General features: G+C 41.5%; 1 protein-coding gene across 4 annotated transcripts in view; it reads right to left on the bottom strand.

The window, feature by feature from the left end:
- The window catches only part of LOC102972581 (phosphatidylcholine transfer protein), a 32,722-nt gene extending 10,822 nt beyond the window's left edge, over positions 1–21,900 (bottom strand). Inside the window, exons 1-2 of one of the 4 annotated variants that reach the window (XM_042967221.1) lie at positions 21,834–21,900; positions 9,642–9,767 (exon numbers count right to left, since the gene is read on the bottom strand). Coding sequence is in view for 2 of the 4 variants with exons in the window: in XM_042967219.1 (XP_042823153.1) it covers positions 15,804–15,947 (144 nt within the window). In the remaining 2 variants the exon portion in view is untranslated. Of the gene's footprint in view, positions 1–9,641; positions 9,840–15,803; positions 16,331–21,833 lie in introns of those variants that run through there. The other 3 variants (XM_042967219.1, XM_007086700.2, XM_042967220.1) reach the window with 3 other exon arrangements.
- Positions 21,901–22,504: the final 604 nt, after the last annotated feature.

Here is a 22,504-nt window from a genome sequence, read left to right on the forward strand (position 1 = left end):
CTCTTGCCTAAAGGCTTTACTGTTAAGATTAAACCAAAGGCTTTTAGATTAAGTTCCATGCAAAAGCAAACAAATAAAACAAAAACGATGCTTTTAGAATGACACGTTCTTCCATGTGCTAAAGCAATGTTATTGGCTAATCGAACATGTGAAGTCAAGAGGTAAACATGGTGAAGCTTTCTAGAGATCTTGAGGCTACAAGGGCTTCCTGGCTCAGGGGGCATAACCCAGGGCAAAACATATCCTAGTTTAAGAATCTCATCTATCTGTTAAATTAACTGGTAAGAAATGGAAGATGCAATTGAAATGGAATTCATAAAGTTCTTCCAGCTCTAAAAGTATGTGACTTTATACCAAAGGTTTCCAACCAGCAAATGACAAACTAGCAGATTTAAACACCTCACATGCTGTGAGCACAGCACACGAGGTATTTAGATCTGCTAGTTTGTATACCCCAAAAGACAAACATCAGGAGAAACACCTCCTTCTCCCTCCTGTGCCCTCCCCTCACACAGATGGGAAGATAGTGAGGGTTTATACATACTCATACATTTATTAATCATCTCTGGAAGAGAGACAGTTCCCTGTTCAGGAATGCTGGGGCCCCATTTTCTGTACATACTGAGCAAAAGGGATAATTACGCATTGAGATAATGATCTCAGCTTAAATGAGTTAACTTTGGTTATCTGGATAAATTAAGACAAACTGTTTCCTTACACTGCTTCCCTTCCCCTTCTGAATTTAGTTACTGTCCTTAGTGACCTCAGTCCTATACATATCACAGAAAAGAAAAACAGAAAGCCCTCTTAGAAAGAGAAAAATAAAACGATGTGATTTACTTGAATACAGAAGAACGAACTATTGTTACAACTTCCTTTAAACACTCCCTTCGTGGCAGAACTGAGAAATGCCAGGACTCCAGAGGAACAAAATGCTTGGTAACACTTCCCTCGTCTATCAATAAAATGTTCTTTTCAAGTAACAAACAGCCCACCAAAATTCTTGGATCAAGGCACCTTTTCACCTATTATTTCTTTCTGACAAGGATCTCTGCAAACATACACACGATTTTACTTTCCTTTAAAAAATAAAGTGAATTTTTTATAACTGTAGAAATAATATTCATTATAGGAAAATTGGAAAATGCAAAAAACTGAATAAGGAAAATATAAATGACATGTAACCCCATAATCCACAAAGATCTATTGGTAATATTTGACATTATTTCTTTTAAGTACATAAATATTTCTATGTTACAAAATCGGAATAATATGGTTTAAACAACTTGTATTCTCTATGGAGAGATCAGACCTAATTTAATTATTCTCATTCAGTCCTTCGTTTCTAATATTTTTACAAATATAAATATTGCTGGAATAATTATTATTTCAGATGGACCAACTTGGTCCATAATTCTAATTTTTTTCATTCTTCCTTAGAGATAGATTTTAGTAAAGGTTCTCTATGCTTTTTTATAAGTTTAAGGTTCTTCATGCTTTTTATAAGGCTTTAAGAATTTATACCAATGTATACTCTTGCCAATAGCACAGGAACATCTCATCAGGATTGGGTACCATTGTTTGTGCAAATAGATAGGAAAGGGACTAAAGCTTGGCTTGATTTGGGCAAAGTTTTTATTACTGATGTGTAAGATCTCCTTAAAATTAGAAATATAAACTTTCTGCATTATGTGTAAGATTCAGTAGATGATTCAATAAATGATTCCAAATAAGTTTACTCAAGAGATTCTTGGCTTTCCTGAAGCTCCTCCAGAAAATCATTTGTAAGAATGTCTCCATTTATTTATCATGCTGTAAAACTTGGTGTATATTTTTCTAATTCTCCATGTATGAATAAAATTGAAAAAAAAATTATTCGGTGGTAGAGAATCAGTAAATACCTTGTGTAGAATACAGTGACCAGAAGAAACAGAAGATTTACCGTAGCACAGAGTGCCTTCTTTCTTGCTAAGAGAACCTCTGTGGCAATGTACACAACTAATGACTTTGCCGGTCTCCTACACTGGTTTGACTATGGCTATTTGGAGCTACAGCAGCTATTTTGTAATGAAGTGGTACCAAACATGAGGAGGAAGACTAAAAAGACTCATTGTTTTACTGGCATCATTGATCAGCTAAACCAGTGTCATCAACTACTGACCCCTGCTCTACTTGTTAAATGAGAAAAATAAACCCCTCTTTGAGTCACTGTTTGTACAGTTTCCTGTTACTTGCAGCTAAAAGCAATCTTAATTGATAAAAATGATCCTTTCCAACAATGAATTTTACAGGAGTCCTGTGATTTGGGGGAACAGTGAAGGTTAAGAAAACTCCCCTCTCCTTTGTGTTCCAGAAAAGAGCTTGTTGCAAAGAACCATCATTCCCCATAGGACTTAGATAAGACTCCCAGATGCTGCCCTTGTTTACCTGTGACAAGGCCAGACACAGACGCTCTGAATTCCCTTGCATTGCCTCATAAATGATTAGCTGAACTGCTTGTCCCCACTGATCCGATCAGAACAAAATGCTTGTGAACCAGACTGGTTAAGTTTCTCTCATTCTTCCCCTAAATGTTGGCCCACCCTCAGGCTGAGCCAGCATACAGCCCCTCCTGAGAACAGATTAGCCTCAGGGCAAAATATTCTCTGATCTACTATCCAGGCATGCCACCTTTTATCTCACTTCCTCACACTGGTTTCTCACCTTGTTTACTCATCTCTATAAAAGAAAAACTCTTTTTGCCTCATTCTTGAGACATTCACAGACCTTATGGTCAAAGTGTTCTCCCTATTACAATAATCTCTCTCCCCACTTTGCAATAATCCTTTTGGATAAAAGTCTCTCCTTGTGAGTCCAGGTTTGTTTTTACTTGGCATTATTACTCTAAAGTAGAAAAGCAGACGGCCAGAATAGTGCTGATAAGACTTAGATGCATTTACAAGGAGAAACTATTATGTATAAATCCATTAAAACAGTACAGAAGTACATAAGCATTGCTACAATGCATTGTCAAGGAAGAGAGGGAAGAGATCATGGCCAGTGTTAATCAACAGTAAGTATATTTAATTTTGCATATCTGAAACTCCACACACTGTTATAGAAAGTGCCACCTCCTTCCACTAGGTCAGAAAAAAGTATAATTACAAAAAATTAACAAATTTTATTATAAAATTATAAACTTGCTAGGACTTACTGTATCCTTGGCCCTGGGAAGAAATCGGGCATACACATATTCTTGGCTTTTGAGCTTGGAACATACTTCCCCCTGGTGATGTCAGTAGTCATGCAATAGCCATGCATTCTGTATTTGAAGTTTTCTGGTCACTTTGACCTGCTATAAATTATTTTACTAATACTAGTAATTGTTCAGTTTTCAGTTTTATATTCATTACCTCATGTAATCTTTAACAGAGTTGTGATAGAGATGGGGATGTTAGTGTTATCTCCATCTTTATGTGAAGAAATTATCTCAGGCAGGCTAAATTACTTGCTTGAGTCCCACAGCTAGTACTTGGGACAGCCAGAAAGAAGGTGATATGGGCCATTCTACTTCCTTCAGTGTCTCCTGTTTAGCCCTACTGTCTGCACATTTCCTTCAAACCACTGTTCCAAACCACAATCTAATGATTAAGATAAAGAAGACCCATCACATAGCATCTTAGAGCCAGAAGGGGCCTTAGACCTTTACGTAAAAGAGGTCAGTGACTTGCCAAGGGTCCCACTGATGAAGCTGTTGGTTGCAAAGGCTGGACGGGAACCTGTTCCTTCTGGTCCCCAAGCCAGTGCTCTTGCTCCTTCCCTGGACCACCCAGAATGGACCGCCCACTGAGATGCTCCCCTGAGGCCTTAAGCCTGGTGTTTGTCTAACAGGCCTCCAAGCAGCCAGAGGAATATTTTTTAGATGCCTCTTCTGTAGAGATTCAGATCCAGAGCAGGAGATAGGCAGGAATGGGAAAGGATGAATAACAGAACTTTCAACGGACTAGTGCTTTGCTATCTTTACGTGCATTATTCCAGAGTCATCTCAAAAACCAGAAAATACCCCATGGTGGTTACCGCATGGGCTCAGAGTCACAACCCAGTAGGGTCAAAGCTCTTCTACCGACTAGCCTTGCTTTCCTCAGCTGCAAAGTGGGTCTAATGAATTTGTACTTAAGGGGATGATTATGAGGATTGTGAGCTAATCCATCTAAAATTCTTACCATTGTGCCTCACACATAAGTACTTAGCAGATATTAGATGTCATTGTCATTCATAAGGTGGGTACAATGATCCCCTTTTCCATATTAAATAATTGAGGATTCAGAACTGTAACATAATGCACATTTTTTAGAGAAACTAACATCTATGGAGTATGAAGCCAGGCACTGTGCTTGGTGATTAATACATAAAATAATCCTATGAGGTAAGCATATTATTATCTCCACTTTATAAATGAAGAAATGGTGGAGGTGTGGGGACAGGGTTTGGCAATTTGCTACTGATCTCACTAATCAGTAATTTTTAAGATACTCTGTTATTCTGGGACACTTGTCTAAACATCAGATTGTTGTATTTCTTAGCAGTGCTGATTCAAATGCACAAAAGAACTGGACATTTTATTTTCAACTGCATTTATAAGGTTAACATATTTTGAGAAACACTACTGCCAACAGCACACTTATTTGTCCTGAGCAGGATAAATTCTGTAAGAGCTCATGTGTTTACATATGAGAAATGCCAAAATGTCACAATGTTTGCATTTGACATTTGCAGCTCCCTCAGAGGACTAATCTGTTAGACCTCCTTTACCTCTCCCCCACCTGATCCAGAAAGGTGTCACCCCGTCTCTGTAAATCATGATGTTCATCTGCATTGACCTCACTGACTGGGAGACAGTCTTGATAAATCACATTTGTCTCATCCTGAAAATGCACCTCTGAGTGTGTGCTGAATTTTCTTAACCTCTCAAAGAAGAGCTCATTCCCATTCCGCAGGAGGGGACAAGATCTCAACTATGACTGTGGAAGCTGACCAACTCCAGCCACTCTGTGGCAAGTAAACAGGCTCTGAAGTTACGAAAAGTAAGCATTTTTCACCAAAGAGCATCAATTCTAATGACAGGAATCAAGATACAGCTGCCACTTGGAAGGGTGTATCAAGATAAAAAAAAAAGGCAGTTGTGGGGCGCCTGGGTGGCTCAGTCAGTTAAGCGTCCGACTTCGGCTCTGGTCATGATCTCACAGTTCGTGGGTTCAAACCCCGCATTGGGCTCTGTGCTGACAGCTCAGAGCCTGTATCCTGCTTCAGCTTCTGTGTCTCCCTCTCTCTCTGTTCCTCCCCCACTCATGCTCTGTCTCTCTCTCCCCTTGAAAAACAAATAAAAACATTTAAAAAAAAAAAAGGCAGTTGAGTAAATCTGATTTAATATTTTAGATCTCTCTACGAAAACATGGCAGGTTTAATCCCTAAGGATTGCACATAGCTAGGTAAGATAATAATGATGGCTAACATTCACTGAGTGCTTATTGAATACCGGACACTGGACTGATATCGGATTATCTCAATCCACACAATGATAATATGAAGTGTGGCTCATTGGGAAACCCATTTTTCAGACAAGGAAACTGAGGCTAAAGGAGTTCGGAGAAATTTCTGGAAAAGGCAAGTCTACAGAGACAGGAAGCAGATTGGTGGCTGTCTGGACTGGGAATGATAACAACCACAAGAAGTGTCTTTTGGGGATATCACAAATGTTCTAAAATTAGACTGTGATGAAGGCTGCATAACTCCATAAATTTACTAAAATTCATTGAACTGTACACTTAAACTGAGTAAATTTTATGGTATACAAATGATACCTCATTAGAGCTGTAAAAAAAAAAAAAAAAAAAAAAGTCTGTGAAACTCACCTAAAGTCACTCAAATAATGACCGTAGAACCTGGCCTTGCAGCCAGTGATCGGACAGCTGAGGTCATGGTCTGTGATACTGCCTCTGGATTGTCACTGACCTCTCCAAACATACCATTGGATAAATAAGAAAGCTGTTGAAGTGCATATAGTTATAGCGAGGATGACCGTATTATTTATCATTCCAACCAGCATACTTTTGAGAGTGAAAGGGATGTGGTAAAAATATCACCAGGACAACAGGTATAAACCAGGCCTCTGGGGAGTATATTGGGTAGGACATATACACTTAGCTATGGCTCACAACAAAAACCATTTAATTTACTGTGTGTTTCAAAATGTATCTTCTCATTGGATCCCCATACAAATTTGGCAGAACAGGAATTATTTCCACTTTACAGATGAGGAAACTGAGAACCCAGCTAGAGTCTCAGGCTCATAAATCCTAAAATGACCGAGCAATCAGGTGTCAGAAACATACTTTAGTCAGGTGATGCCAAATCTGTCCTGTTGGTTATTTTTGAACAGTCCACAAGCTAAGGATTGTTTCTGCATTTCTAGGTGGTTATATAAGCACCTACATAATATCTTCCATTTTGCCTCTTGGCCCACAAAGCCTCCAATATTTATTCGCTGGCCCTTTAGAGGAAAAGTCTGGTGATCCCTGCTCGAGACCATTGCTACCACCACTTCCAAAACATACAACTCTGGAAAACTCTGAACTGCCAATGAGTCGTAGTGCAATTACACATGTAAGAGAGGAAACTTTGTGTCGTAGTCATATTTACGTTTTATTTTGAATCACATGGGTGTTTACTGTGCAGGCTCAGACCACCCTTCAAAGTAAATCTGCCCATCTTGAGCACGCCACACGGGACAAATACAAAAAAAAAAACACCTTAAATATACCCTATTTATTTATTTTTTTAATTAATTTATTTTTAATTTACATCCAAATTAGGTCGCAAAATATATCCTATTTAAATTCAGAAAAGAAAAAGAAAATCTTTACCTATAGAGGAACATAGATGCAGATTACACCAGACATCTTGTCAGAAACCATCCATGTAAAACAAGAGTGGAATAAAATACATAGTGTATTAAAAGAGAAAATCCACCAACCTAGAATGCTGTATGCAGTGAAACTGTCCTTCAAAAGTGAAGGAGAGGGGCTCCTGAGTGGCTCAGTCAGTTAAGCGACATACTCTTGATTTCAGCTCAGGTCATGATCTCTTGGTTCGCTAGATTGAGCCCCACGTTGGGCTCTGTGCTGACAATGCTCTGATTCTCTCTCTCCCTCTCTCTCTGCCCCTCTCCTGCTCACCCTTGTTCTCTCTCAAAATAAATAAGTGAAGGAGAAATAAAAAGTTTTTCAAACAAATAAAAACTGCAGGAATTCAGCAGCAGACCTACTCTGGAAGAAATGTTAAAAGAAGATGTTCCAAGAGAGAAAAAAAAAAATGATAAAGGTCAGAAACTCAGATCTATAGAATATATAAAGTGCTTGTTTTATTGTCTTAAAGCTTCTTGAAGGTATGAACTTTGTCTTATTCATCAGGTATCACCGGGATTTAGCATATGCCAGGCACACAACAGGTCCTAAAGACTGCTTGAACGAGCACATGAACAAATATTTTGGAGTTTTCATTCACCCAAAGGTAGCTATGGAGAGGTATCTATCCTAAACTAAATGGCAAAATAAGGTGGTTAAGTCTATCTCTAAATTTTTCTGGGTCTTTTTTTTTTTAATTTTTTAGTGTTTATTTACTTTTGACAGAGAGGGAGAGAGACAGAGCTGGGAAGGGACAGAGAGAGAGACAAGATCCGAAGCAAGCTCTGCAGTGAGAGCGGAGAGCCCAATGTGGGGCTCAAACACACAAACTGTGAGATCATAACCTGAGCCAAAGGCAGACACTTAACCGATTGAGCCACGCAGGCACCCCATCTAAGCTTTTCTGGGTCGTAAAAACACATTAAAGGGGCACCTCTTGATTTCACCTCTCAGGTCATTATCCCAGGGTCGTGGGATCAAGCCCAGCATGGGTCTCTGCACTGAGTATGCAGCCTGCTTAGGATTCTGTCTCTGTCTCCCCCTCTGCCTCTCTCCCTGGCTCATTCATATTTTCTCTCTCTCTCTCTCTCTCTCTCTCTCCCCCCCTAAAAAACAAAACACATTAAAAGTCCCAGACTAAAATTCAAAGGTTCGTATTTGCATGGATGCTCCCTTTCTTACATGAATACATTCATTTACATAATTTCCCTGATGGATAAAATAGCCTCACAAAATTATGTCCAGGGACCGTGAGCTTGTGAAGTAACAAACTATTCCCACTGAAGGGCCCACTAGAATTCTCCTTCCACCCATAGGTGGTGACTCTGATGTCAACAGCAGGTTGGAAGACCCAGCAAGAACCATATTCCACTTGACACTGCTCCAATTCAGCCCCTGGTTCAATTGGTATGATATTGTGTCCAGGGATCCAGAATGTCCAAATCTTTGCTGACAAGTCACTTCTGCTCTCAGAGTCCTGAAGGCCCAATGAAAATCAGAGTTTTGCTTTATTAATAGTCACCTCCTGTGATCCCCATGGAGGAATTTGGTGAAAGACAGGGTGAGGGTATGAAGCCTGGCTTATACCAAGACAGGAGTGGGAGGTCCTGCTCAGCCCTCTCCTCTCAGTCCCCTCAATTTAAACCTTGGGACCAGCATTCTCACACAGTCTCACACCACATGCTCATCAGGAGAGAGAGGTGAGGAGGGGAAGACCTGAGGCTCTGATATATCCATCCAGCTGCTTGCTCAGGAATATGGAAAAAGGGAGAGAGAGACACACACACAGAGGGAGAGAGAGAGAGCATGAGCAAGAGAGCACAAGAGCTGGCCTCAGTCTGTGGCAGGTAGAAGAATGCCACACATGGGTGCTCTGCATTCAAACATGGTGGCCCTGTCCACTGGTAAAATGTGGCTCCATAAGTGTCCCAGGTCCAATAATCATTAGGTCACTCATGCCGGTAGCTACTCCTCCCTTAGCAGAGAGGTAAAAGGGTGAGAGAAGGGGGCAGAACAGTCCTGTAATCTGGAAGTGAAGACACTCCTGATGATGATGACCTCACCTGTGGGGTGCTAGTGGAAACTTCTCAGCCATTGAAGTAAACCTGTTCTTGTGGGAGTTAAATCTGTGCTTCCCACCTAAAGGCCAAACTGTCCCTTAGCCCAGCCTGGCTAAACACCATTTTCCTAGGAATGCCAGGCTTTTTGTATTTTAGTAGGTACACAGCATAGAAAAGAACAGTCCCTGGAAAAGAGCTGTCAGCTCCTGAGCAAACTTCTTGATTAGAAGGCCCATTAAAGGACAAAGGCACACTGCAGGCAGTCCCTTCTCACAGCGCCAGACATTCAGATTTAAAAATGTTAAGAAGTCAAGCCATTAACCCCATCAGCTCAGACCACTACTTACTTGGTCTAAATTGAGGGTGCAAAGCTCTGCCTGCTGATTTCACCCTCTCTGTAGGCATGTCACAGTGTCAACTGGCATGATGATGTGGCCCAGAGCTCCAAGGAGACCTGACTGCAGATCACTGGGAACGCTTTTGTAAGTGACCTGTGGCCCTTCTCTACCAGGGAGACTTCTTGGCACAGCTCAGAAGTCAACATTCACTCCCCCAGGTGGCCACTAACTTAAAAATCAGGAGAGTGAGTCTTCAAATGGTGTTGCTTTTGTCTTAAGATATTCTTCTTTCTCCCTCTTACCTTTCAGTTTCCACTCACTGCTTCTCTAGGACTCTCCACCCCCCAGCACCATTCTAGATGGTCCCCATACATTGGTGGTACTCAGGGTATAGTCCCTGGACTGGTAGCTTCAGCATCACTTGGCAACTGGTTAGAAATAAAACACAAAAAGAAGAAAAAAAAGAAATACCATTGTGCCATATACCATTTCATTTGATGACTGTTGAGAGGTCAGTAATTCTGAAAGGTAAATATTATCCTTGTTTTGAAAATGAGGAAGCTGGGATTTCAAAATGAAAAGATAACTGAATAACATCACCCAGCTAGTAAGTGGGGCCTGGCCCCTGGCTACTCTCCAACCATAGATTCACCCCAGTCCTGTATCCTTTTGGCTCTTCCTGGAAAACAAGGCAAGCTTCGCCTGACTCAGGGACTTAGCACTCAGTGTTCCCCCTACTACAGTGATTTAAAACCCAGCAAGTCCATTTGAATCTCCTGGGAAGTTTTAACATTGAAAACAAAAACAACAACAAACCAGATTATGAAGCATTTCAAACATACACAAAAGTAGAGACAACAGAATGATCAACCCCTGTAATGAAAGGGGAGTTTTTCAAAGGACTACCCAGGCCACAACCCAGATCAATTAATTCCAGGATTCTAGAGTAGGGCTTGGTCATGTCTTAATAGCTCCCAGGGTGATCCTAATGTGCTTGCGCTTTGAAAAACACTCTCTGGTACATTTCTCCTCCAGATATTTGCATGATGCAATCTCTCGCTTCATTTCTGTCCCCACTCAAATGTTACCTCGGCAGAAGGGTTCTCCAGATTCCCTCATCTAAAACACATCACATCATCCCTGGCCACCACTGTGATACCATCTCTCTATCCCTTTACCCCACTTTACTGTCTTCATAGCATTTTTCACCCAATGTATCATTACATGCTATGGGTTTATTCTCATCAGTGAATGTCGTTCATTGTTCAAGAACTCATTCATTGGAACAGTGGCACATCTTCCCATTCATTGTTTATCCCCAGTGCCTGTGAGGGCAATAGCACATGGGAGGCACTTTGATGAATCTTCTCCAAATGAAAAAAAATGAATGACAGTGGGCAGAATGGAGATCTTAACCCAGGATTGTCTGCCTCCAAAACCCATGTTCTTCCCATGATACCATGTGGCAGTTCGGGGCTAGTTTTGCTTATCCTCCAGAAAGAGAAAGTAATTCTTGCCTTGAAGCAAGCTGTATATTTGGTGCTAAGCTTATCAAAGTAGGCTGGTTCATGTCTAGTTACTAGTAATTAGGTCCTGTGTGGCTCACTTAACAACTGGGTATTATTTCCATCTGTAAAATAGGAAAATAGGCCTGTCCCTACCTATCTTCCAGATTTGTTTACAGGGATAAAGGAAACTTACACGTGACAGCATTTTGTAAATTAAATCACTATGTAATGGTAAGTTATTGACATTACAACCTGGGGAGGAAAAAAGAGAAGAGAGGAAGGAAACAGCAGGCAAAGGAAGTAGAAAAAAAGAAGTGAATGAAAAAGATGATGGCATTGAACAGAATGGTTTCAAAGAAACTTTCAAAGTCAAAAACATGTGATTTAATAAAAAAAGAGAAAATGAAAAAGTATCAAAATACTGTATATCAAAAGTGACCATCTATGGGGCACCTGGGTGGCTCAGTCGATTAAGCTTCCAACTTCAACTCAGGGCATGATCTCGTGGTTTGTGAGTTCAAGACCTGTGTCGGGCTCTGTGCTGACAGCTACTCAGAGCCTGGAGCCTGTCTTCAGATTCTGTGTCTCCCTCTCTCTCTGTCCCTCCCCTGCTTGCGCACTCTCGCTCGCGCTCTCTCTCTCTCTCTCAAAAATAAATAAAAAACATAAACAGAAAAAGCTACAATCTTTTTTTTAATTTAATATAATTTATTTTTTACACCAGATAACTAAAATGCCCCTACACTTCAGTCTTCTCAAAACATGCAAAATAGATCATCGTCACAGTTCAAGGTGGATTAACATAAATGTCTATACGTGATCCAGACACATAGTAGGTTGTTCCCAAGGGAACAGTCAACCTGGTGGAATGGATAAAAGCCACTGCAAAATCTGTTTACACTGAGAAGGGTGGCTGCCCGATTCTTCCTATCATAAAAATTCCTAGTGTTACCTGCTTTTCCCTACCCCACCCCATGAGGCCACTAATATGCTTTATATGCAAGTCATGTTGGACTGGCTTTATCATGATGGAGATATTCATCTATTAAATATGCCTTTTAGCCAAATCATGGTAAATACTTTGATAGAGGAGGTCCCCTTTGCATGGGTACTATGTGTAACCTTACTGCTGCAAAATTCGAGCAATCCAAGAAGACTTACCAGATTACCTATCTCAGTATCCCTTATATGGATGTTAAAGATGCCAATAAAAATTAGACTAACAAGAAAATGGGGAAAGAGAGGGGAGAATCAGAACACTCATCTCAATAGAGTGGAAATCTTTAGATGGTTATTAAGAAACAGGATGAATGAAGCAAATGTTGATGGGGTTGAGGCAAAGTAGCACTACCTAAAGTTAGATGGACTAGTCGTACCCCCTGTTGGCCCTTCAACATTAAAGGGCTCCAAACAAGTCCACTCTGTTTACCCCAGTTGTTGGAATTTAAAAAGCCAGAAAGCAAAAACTGAAATACTGAACCTCACCTGGACTCACCTGCAGCAATAGTCAAGTAGATTAATCAAGATGAAGACTAACAGAAGGACCAAGGTCTTCTGGTCTGAGCCCCCAGTTGGGGACCTGAGGACCCAAGGCCATATACACTCATGTGTGTAAAATGGTTTGGGTTGGTGGAAGAAAAGACACATAATGGTAACATGCAGGGTGGATTAAACACCACTGGCCCACAAGACAGAAAAGGGCTTTGGGGCAGATAGGTGCAGAATGTGGGACAAGTGAATTCACTTTTGATAAGGTATCGTATTCGGATGAAAAGATTTACTAACTGGAAATTAGAGGGAATTCTCTTCCGGGAAGAAGGCAAAACGTGGAGTCAAACTGGAAAGAAAATGAGGCTTTAGCAAAGTGGGCCAGGCAGCAAATAATGCTGGAAAATGCTAGAACCCAGGAAGGGTTCTAGGAAAGGGCTTATACCCTAACTCAGTAGGGCCTCCTGACATTTTAATACAGATGGAGAACAAAGTGGCCATGGAGCAATGGCCCTCTGTCCTAGCTGTTGAGGCTCAGGGCACACCTACTGGAATCCCACGCCCTTTAAACTTAAAGAAGTTACCTGGGAGCACGTGTAATTTACATCAGTGTACCATGACTGCCCTTATCCCTAAGCAGGTTGAAATAAGACATACGGTATGATTAGTAGGGATAGGAACTATTCTGAATACCACTCATGTCCTCCCCACAGGAGGGAGGCAGGCCCTGCAATGTAACAATACACAATGGCAACAAGACACAATAGAAAGCCAGGCACTGTCTCAGCTCACAAGCACAAAAGCAAGAAAGCACAGGCTCCCTGGAGTAAAGGGTAGAGTGCTCTGGGCTGGCTGGAGGACAAGGGGTGTGCAGATGAGTCATGGGAGATAAAGCTGGAAATGTAAGTTGGGACCAAACTAGTTCACTCATCTCAACAGAGTGGAAATCTTTAGATGGTATTAACAAACAGGAAGTATGAGGGGCGTCTGGGTGGCTCAGTCTGTTGATCCTCAGCTCAGGTCATGATTACACGATCCTGAATTCGAGCCCCTAGTCAAGCTCTGTGCTAACAGCCCAGAGCCTAGAGCCTGCTTAGGATTCTGTGTCTCCTTCTCTCTCTGCCCCTCCCCACTCGGTCTCTCTCTCGGTGTCTCTCTCTCTCTCTCTCTCTCTCTCTCTGTCTCAAAAATAAACAAACATTGGGGCACCTGCATGGCTCAGTCAGTTAAGTGGATGACTTTGACTCAGGTCATGATCTCTCAGTCAGTGAGTTCAAGTCCCGTGTCAGGCTCTGTACTGACAGCTCAGAGCCTAGAGCCTGGAGCCTGCTTGGGATTCTGTGTGTGTGTGTCTCTCTCTCTGCCCTTCCCCACTCATACTCTGTCTCTCTCTCTCTCTCTCTCTCTCAAAAGTACACATTAAAAAAATTTTTTTAATAATAAAATAAATAAACATTAAAAAATAAAAAGAAACAGGATAAAATAAAAAGCCTTAATGCAATTCAATACAGTCAACAACTTGACAGGATAACTTATAATTTTTGACTTTACAAACACACAAGAGCAATATGCATTCAGTAGAAACAGTACTTTGAATTTTGAATTGTTATCTTTCCCTGGGCTAGTGATACGTGATATAGTACCTTCTGATGCTGGGCAGGGGCAGTGAACCACTACACTTACAACTATTCTGCACCCATACAATCATCCTGTTTTCACTTTCAGTACACTCTTCAAAAAATTACATGATATTCAACACTTTAGTATAAAATAGGCCTTGTGTTAGATGATTTTGCCCAACAATAGGCTAATGACAGCATTCTGAGCACAGTTAAGATCAGCTAGGCTAACTGTCATGCTCAGTAGGTGAGGTATATTAAATGCATTTTCAGCTTATGATATTTTCAGCTTATGATGGGTTTATCAGGATGTAAACCCATCATAAGTTGAGAAAGATCTGTATAGTCTACCCAGCAGCATTTGACTTCTCTCAGAGAGGCAATGCAGGAGCCTGCTCATGGCACAGGTCTGGAAGTAGACAGGTGAGTTCTGATCCCAGTTCAGACCTTGAGCAATCACCTTAACCTTTGCACACATTCATTTCCATATAGGTAAAAAGGTGATAATTACAGTGCCTTACATTAAGACTGACATGAGGATTCAGTAAGTCAATACCTGTGAAGCACTTAAACAGTGCCTGGAACATAAGACAGCATGCAGTGTGTGAGCTATTATAATAGTATTAAATCTGCAATCAACAGTGCCACTGAAAGGGGAGTGGTAAGACCACAGCCTCTCCTTCAGGTGCCTGATCAGGCTGTAATGTGTAGGATGGAAGGGATCAGAGAGGAAGAAGGAAGGCCAGAAGTCTTCTGCAACTCTAGGTGAAAGGTACCATCCAAAGTGCCAACCACAAAGGAATGAAAACGGAAGGGAAGGGGGCCAGATATCAGGCTTGTCTGAGCAGCTGAATTGACAAAACTTGGCAAATGCCTGGATATGGCTGGTAAGGAAAATGGAATGGTCAGAAGAATAAAAGATTTTGTCTGAAAACATGTCCACTTTGGCACCAAGGCACCTAATGAAATTACACTCAGAAATTAATTCCACCTGCGCTGGACTGTGAGCTTCTTGTTCATTTTGTCACACCCCGTGGCCCTGCTACACACACGTTCAGAGTGCCTCCCTACTCTATACTACTCTGGTTCTCTGCCAGTAAACCTTGATTTCACTTCACTTGCCTAAAAGTGATTTATTATCCCATGTGCCTTCAGCTACTATCACTCACTGTAACTGATGAAAGGTCTCAGGTACAACGCAATCGTTCCACCTGGAAAGCTACCTGATTCCAAAGGCCTCCGGGAGTGCCTGGAGAATTGCTTAATAACCAACTCTATTCCTCCTACCCTTTAAGTTAATCTTCTCCCTAAAGCTTCAGACCAAATTCTTAAGTGCCCCTTACAAGAAAGGGGCAGCTGCGAAATGAAATGACTAAAATGACTGAGATGATATTAGCTCCCTTCTCAGCCACACTGCTCTGCACACACACTATCACCCTGCACATCCAGTCAGTTTCTGAAAGTCTGGTCTCCTTCCCACCTGTATGCAAACCCTAAGGTTCTCTCCACCCCACCAACATACACACATCAGTGGCACCCACCGGGGAGGAGGATCCACGTCCCTTGCAGCCAAGTGCATGGGGCTCAGACTCTGCAATCCTGCATTTTAACCCTATCATTAGCTTCCAACAAACCACTCCCGCCCTGGGCCTCAGACTTAGGCTGAATTCGGATGACCTCCCAACTGCAGGGGCAAAGTCAGTTGCCAGCACTGCCCCAGCGTTCGCTCCTCCCTGCTCCGCGTGACCAACTCCGGCCCTGACTTCCTAGGCCGCTGCCCCGCGCTTCCCCTGGGGAGGTTGGCCCCGACAAGCGACTGCCTGGGATCCTCCAGCTGGCCGGCCGCTACCTGGTCCAGCAGCCCGTAGATGCTGAAGCCCAGGGTCTCCACCAGCAGCTCCCAGTTGGCGCCTGCCGGCGCGCGCTGCTGGATCTCCGCGCAGGCCTCCCGGAACTGCTCCTCGGAGAAGCCGCCGACCGCACCACACTCCATCTTTTGGCAGCCCCAGCTTCTCCGCCTCCGGGGCGAAGCCGCGGACCCGCCGGGTGTGCGCTCTGGGGCGGGCCGAGAGGGTGGTCCAGCGTGATTGGCAGGGACCAGAGGCGCGATGGGGCACTGGAGGGATTTATGGAGAGGGAGGAGCCTCGGGGGCGTGGCCACGGAAGGGCGGGCTTAGGGAGGTGGGCGGGGCTGGGCCTGAGATCGTGAAGATGGAAGAGAAGAAAAACCAGATAAGTACTGGACTTGATCTCGGGCAAGATGCAGGGGCTAGGGGAGTGAGGAGGCTTGTAGACGGAAGGGAAAAGGAAGAAACTAACGCCATCTCAGAAACCGATCCTTAGCCCATCTCATCCTCCTCCCCACCCCTTACCTCCTAAAACCTGCTTGGGTGTCCCTCCTTTACCTTCTCTGAAGAAGGCAGGGAAAGTCTCTGAGGGGATTGGTACACTTGGGAGGTGAGAGGGACAGAGCAGAAATGCTTGAAAATCTCCGGGATCAGATGCTAGAACTGAATACTGTTCCAATGTCATTTCTATTCCTTCTGTTATGCATTTAAAAACATTATTCCAAGAAGGGGTGCATGGGATTCACCAGGAGGCCAAAGGGGTCCATGGCACAAAAAGGATTAAATAACCTAATTCATAATGGGTCTACCAGATAATTTGCCACCCTGGAGGGTGAAAGATAATCTAAAAGGTATCATGGTGTCCACCGAGGATTTCTGCTGCTTGCATAATTCAGATCTTCGTGCAACTCAAAGATCTTTTTGCTCCCTCAGCTCCTTTGGGTGTTAGTATATGTGCTACCGGCACCCTGTAATTGGCTTTGAGTAAGTAGTTGAAACAATGTCATACCACAATGTCAATACGCTCTGAAAATCCATGTTTCCTAATCTGTAAACTGGGGTAAGAATTGTGTAACCAGTGAGAACTGAGGAGGTGACCATATAAAATAAACACAGAACATGTTTGCACATTGCCTGTCAAAGTAAATACATGTTCAATAAAAATGTCCGTGTATTTTGCATTCCTATATTGAAATGTTTCTCCTTCTAAACTTAAAGCCTTGAAATTAAGGCAAACTCTATGTTCATGCAAATTTCCAAAAAGAGAAATAAGATCAGATCTGGCAGCACAGATATGCATGCTACTGTTTTGTTCAATTATGAGCTGGTTCGGTTTTGTTCTATGAGGATGGTTCTAGACAAAATGCACAAGAGATTAGAGACCTATTTTCCTAGTGTTTTTGTAATGCCTCTTAAACTCTCTTCTTTATACAAACTGTATTATATATATGTATATATATGGGTTTTTTAATGCTTATTTATTTTTGAGAGAGCACGAGCAGGGGAGGGGCAGAGAGAGAGGGAGACAGAATCTGAAGCAGGCTCCAGGCTCTGAGCTGTCAGCACGCAGTCTGAAGCAGGGCTCGAACTCAGGAACCGCGAGATCATGACCTGAGCCGAAGTCAGAGGCTTAACCGGCAGTCACCTAGGCGCCCCAAAACTGTATTATATTTAAACTGAAATTCAACTGCTTGAAAAAAGAAATTTCATCAAAACCCATTACCTAGGAAGTATTTTCAAACATCTTCAAGGAATCCCATTATAAAGGCGTGCTTTGATGAAGCTGCAATGCTTCAATGTTTCAATGCTATGTAAATGGCTACGTAAATGCTATGTAAATGGCATTTTGTGAGATAGGAGATATAAGGCCAGAAATTCAAATTGCATGTACTGCATATGTTTAAAAGTGTGTTTATCTACTAAACTCGGAAGGTAAGCACACATACATTTGGGTATGTTGAGGTTTATGCACATGTTTACTTTATTACAGTTTATGAATGAAGAAGCAAATAGCTTTTATTTTGTGCAGCCTCAGAGAAACCTAGAAAAGGCTTGGAGAAAGGTCTAAAACGGCCTGTTCTCCTTCAGGACTTGCCTATTTTAATAGGCCATCCTGTTTCCTTTGTGAAAACACTCTCTAGAGAACTTCCAACAACATGACAGCTGAAGCTCCTGGCCTCAAACATGGGAATTCTGGGCAAAATACACCAAAATAGTCTTAAATATAGAGTTTAGCTGAAAATAAAGGAAGAGTATGCACCAGATTTCAGAAAGGGAAGACAGAATGAAAGCCAGAGATGCAAGCACAAGGGATATCTTTAGAAGGGATTGACTACCCCTTCCCCCCCGCCCCGCCCAACACTCCCCCATGCTGTATTTCTCTGTGGAGGAACTTCCCTCCTTTAGAGTAATCCTCCTGGCCTCACTCATTCACACACTCCTTCTCAGGAGATGTGTGATTTAAATGGCTGATGAGTTTGAGAACAGGAACTATTAGATATGCCCAGATCAACCCCTTCTGGCTCCTCCTACTTGTAGAAAATACACATTTTTATCTGCCCTAGTTTATGTAGTAAATTCCAGAGTGTGGGCTGTGGGACTGGAATTGAGACTTTTTACTGCAGCCTGTGCCTGGAGGGCAAGTTTGGTTTCAGGCAGTGTTGTAATTCTTTAGTTGCCTCTGCTTCATTGTAATAAAGGAGAAATGCTAATTTCCATTGTCAGACTTCAGCGTGTATCTAAATGGATTTGGAGCTCAGAGCTCATGGATTCAGAGCACTGGTGGGGAAGAGAGGAATAATATATTTGGAGCTTCCTGAAATCCAAACAGACTGACGCCCCAGGGGCTGGGACTGGGGTTCTAATACTCACACAAGGACTGAAGACTTGGTATTGGGCCATAGTTGGTGGGAGGTTGGACAGGGGACACCCTCATAAAGCCTGGATCCCTCCAGATCTAACCCTTCCATTCCAAGTAAACCAGAAAAATCTCCAGGCTGTAGACCATGGGGCCCTCAAGGAAGCTCATGCTTTTCCTGAAGCCTTAAGTAGAAAGAAATAAAAAGACAGCTGGGAGAAACCAAACTCCGAGTGTATGCCAGAGATGTGACCTAAATTTATGTCATCTGCCCTGTATGGGAGCCACAAAGAGAGAAATTAGCACCAGATCTGATTCAGGACCACTGAAACCCCTGAGATCCTGCCAGAATTAGAGACAGGGACACTTTCACAAGAAGGACACATGGAATTACCCAGGAGAATTACCGAGGTGTGGGACAACACCCACAGAAGATACATATACAATAAATGAGTTACGAAGATCTGAGGAAACAACTCTCCATGTGAGAGAGTTAGCAGATGTGCAAACAGGATTACCGGAACCAAAAAACTACAGGTAACAACAGGCCAATATGAGTAATTTTCAATATGCATTTATGACAACTAAATAAAAGAAGGTCTAGAAATGGAACACTAAGAAAAAAAAAATAAATGTGAAAGAGAACCTTCTGCAAATGAAAAATACAATAGTCACTAAAATTAGAACAGGTAAAATTGTTCAAGAGAAATAAAGGGCTAGATAAAAAGGCGGCTATGAGGCAATTCTCCAGAAAGCAACACAGAGATAGAAAGAAATGGAAAAGGTGAAGATTAAGTAAGAGACATGAAGGGATACACTGAAAAGTTAAAACATTTCTGACTGGAGTTCCAAAAAAAGAGAAGGGAGAGGTTAGAGATGGGATGGACAGGTGGGGAAGAAATAGACAAATGGACAAATAAAACAAAGTGGAACTCAAAGAGCAAAAACCTAAAACAGGGAGGGTGAGTTCAGAGTTTTATTTATAGGAGGTAAACAAGAGATATTGATTAGTTTTAGTCTATTGCACATGTTAAAATTTAATGGAATGAATTCTCAAAACACAAACCAATAAAGTAGGCAAAAGGTTTAAACCAACAGCTCACCAAAGAAGATATATCAGTGGCATATAGGAACATGAAAAAATATTCATCATCATTTGTCAGTAGGGTAATTTAATTTAAAATAAGAGCATGGGACTCTTGATTTTGGGGTCATGAGCTCGAGGCCCACCCTGGGTGTAGAGATTACCTAAATAAATGAAAACTTTAAAGTAAAATAAAATCACAGTGAGGTACCACTATACACTTATCAGAATGGCTAAAACTAAAAAGATTGATCAAAGCAAGTGCTGGCAAGGATGTGGAAGCAATAGAACACTCATACCCTGCTGGCAGAATGGAAATGATACAACAAGCACTTTGGAAAACTGACAATTTCTTTAATACACCTACCATAGAATCCAGGTATATTCCTAGGTATATATCCAAGAGAAAAAAAATAGCACTGTCCGTATATAGACTTGTACACATATGTTCACAGCAGCTTGATTTGTGGTAGCCCAAAACTACAAAACAAAAAACAAAAAAAAACCACAAATGTCCTTCAAGAGGTGAATTGATTTTATCACAACACATTGTGATATACCCATCAATGAATTACTCAGCAATAAAATGTTAAATGATTAAAATGTGTATATATGAGTGTGTGTGCTTATGCATTTGTAATATTGTGTATATATTTATATAATGGAATGCATGCAATTTAGCATAAATAATTTTAGAGTAAGGTATCACGATACCTGTGATTTACATTCAGAGAGTTCAATAAAAATAATTGTGCAATATTTATGATGTGATAAACTGGGTAATTGTAAGAAAGAGAAGCAAAAGCGACAAAATACAAACAATTGATGAATTTAGGGGAAAGATAAGCATTTTTTTTGTTGTTCTATTCCTTCAGCTTTTCTGCACATTTAAAATTATTCAAAATAGAAACTTTGAGAAAACCCAGCTATATATGTTTACAAGAGAAATAACTAAAATATAATGACACAGAAAATGAGAGGTATGAAAGGTATGGAAAACATACACAAGAAAACCCTAAACAAAAAGGAGTTTGTATGGCTCTAAAAATATCAAACAAAATAGAATTTAAGGCAAGGAAAAAAAATAGGATTTCATGGGATAATGATAAAGGACAGAACTTTTCAGGAATTCTGAATGCTTAAATTTATATTTATTTCACAACATCATCTCAAATATGTAAAGCAAAAAATGTCATCAGTACACGGAGAAATCAGCAAATTCACAATCACAGTGGAACATTTTAAGGCTCTTTTCTAGGAAATTGATTGGTCAAGCAGACAAAAAATTGGCAAAGAGATGGAACACTAGCATATAATTCATATGCTTGATCTAAAGGACATTTAGAGAACCCCATACCCAATAGCCAGAACACCCGTATAATTTGCAAACTCTCATTAAACATTCATTAAAATTGATGACCCTGTAAGCCACAGAAGATATTTTCAACAAACACTAAAGAATATATATCATTCTCTGATGACAATGCAAAAACAAAAGAAAAAAAGAAAGAAAAAATAGCCAATCCCTGCCCTCACATATTTGAAAAACAAAAAAACAAAACAAATACATACTTATTCTAGGAGCTTAGCCAGCAGTTAATCCCCCACATCAAATTCCTTTCTGCCTAAAACACCTAGAGAAGAGTTGTTTTCTGTAATTATTCCTGTGTGACATCTTACTCATAGATTAGGATATTTAATTTTTTAAAGAAGAGCATTTCCATTGTTACGGAACCAGGCTGGAACACTGGTGGAAAAACCAAGCGGCACTCGGAGATCTTGGTGGATCGATTTAACACCAGCTGGCTCAGAGGAGACCGTTTCTCCAAAGATCCGAGCTCTGAATGAAGGGGGGGAAGGGTAATTTATAGTTGTCAGCTTCCACATCTGTGGTGGGTTTTTGCACGCGGGGCAAACAGGGCAAGAAGAACCCAGAAGAGGGGTCTCCAAGCTAGAGACCAGAGCTTGTTTTAGTCCCCTCGGCCATCTTATGGTGTAAAACTTTATTTTCCCAACACTATCAATTCAAACTATAAATCCAATGAAATTTAAGCAAAAATCCATTAAGAGTGTTCAAAGAACTTAACACACCTATTCTAAACTTCACAAGAAAGGTATCTGTTAGGATGTCCCTGGAACCACAGTGGAGGGGACGGCCATCTTGTCAGTGCAACCCAACGGAAAAGCCCCAAGCGGCGGGCCAGAACGAACTGAAGGTCAACCAATCACCGGGCGACAGCACGACCTGGCGCGAAAAAAGGCCCACCCAGACCTAAACCCTGAACCACTGTAGCTTAAAAACCCTACCCCACCACACCCAGGCGTGACTTCCTTGACTCTCACTCCCTGAGTCACGGAACCTCTCCCAGAACCTTAGTTCCCAATAAAGCGTTTGACTGCTAAATTTTTTTTAGCCTCTAACTCTTATCTTTACCGTGCCCAACGGCTGACCTTAACAGTATCAAGCAGTTTGAAAAAGTAGGAAAGTACCTTTGGGGGGGGGGGGGGGGAGAAAACTTGCCTTATCAGATATTAGGATCAATAATAAAGAAAATACTGTTACACTGACTCAGGTCTAGGAAAAATAAATAATTGAACAGCTTTCCTTCTAGAAACAAATCCATGTGCATACTGAACCCTAGCATGTGAGAGAGAATGGATAATTTAAAAATATAGTATTGGAAGCATTACATGGTGACAGATGGTAGCTACACTTGTGAGCAGAGCATTATGAAAAGACTTGTCAAACCACTATGTTGTAC

This window comes from Panthera tigris, chromosome E1 (genome assembly GCF_018350195.1).
Source record: "Panthera tigris isolate Pti1 chromosome E1, P.tigris_Pti1_mat1.1, whole genome shotgun sequence".
In the NCBI taxonomy this organism is placed as follows: Eukaryota; Metazoa; Chordata; class Mammalia; order Carnivora; family Felidae; genus Panthera; species Panthera tigris.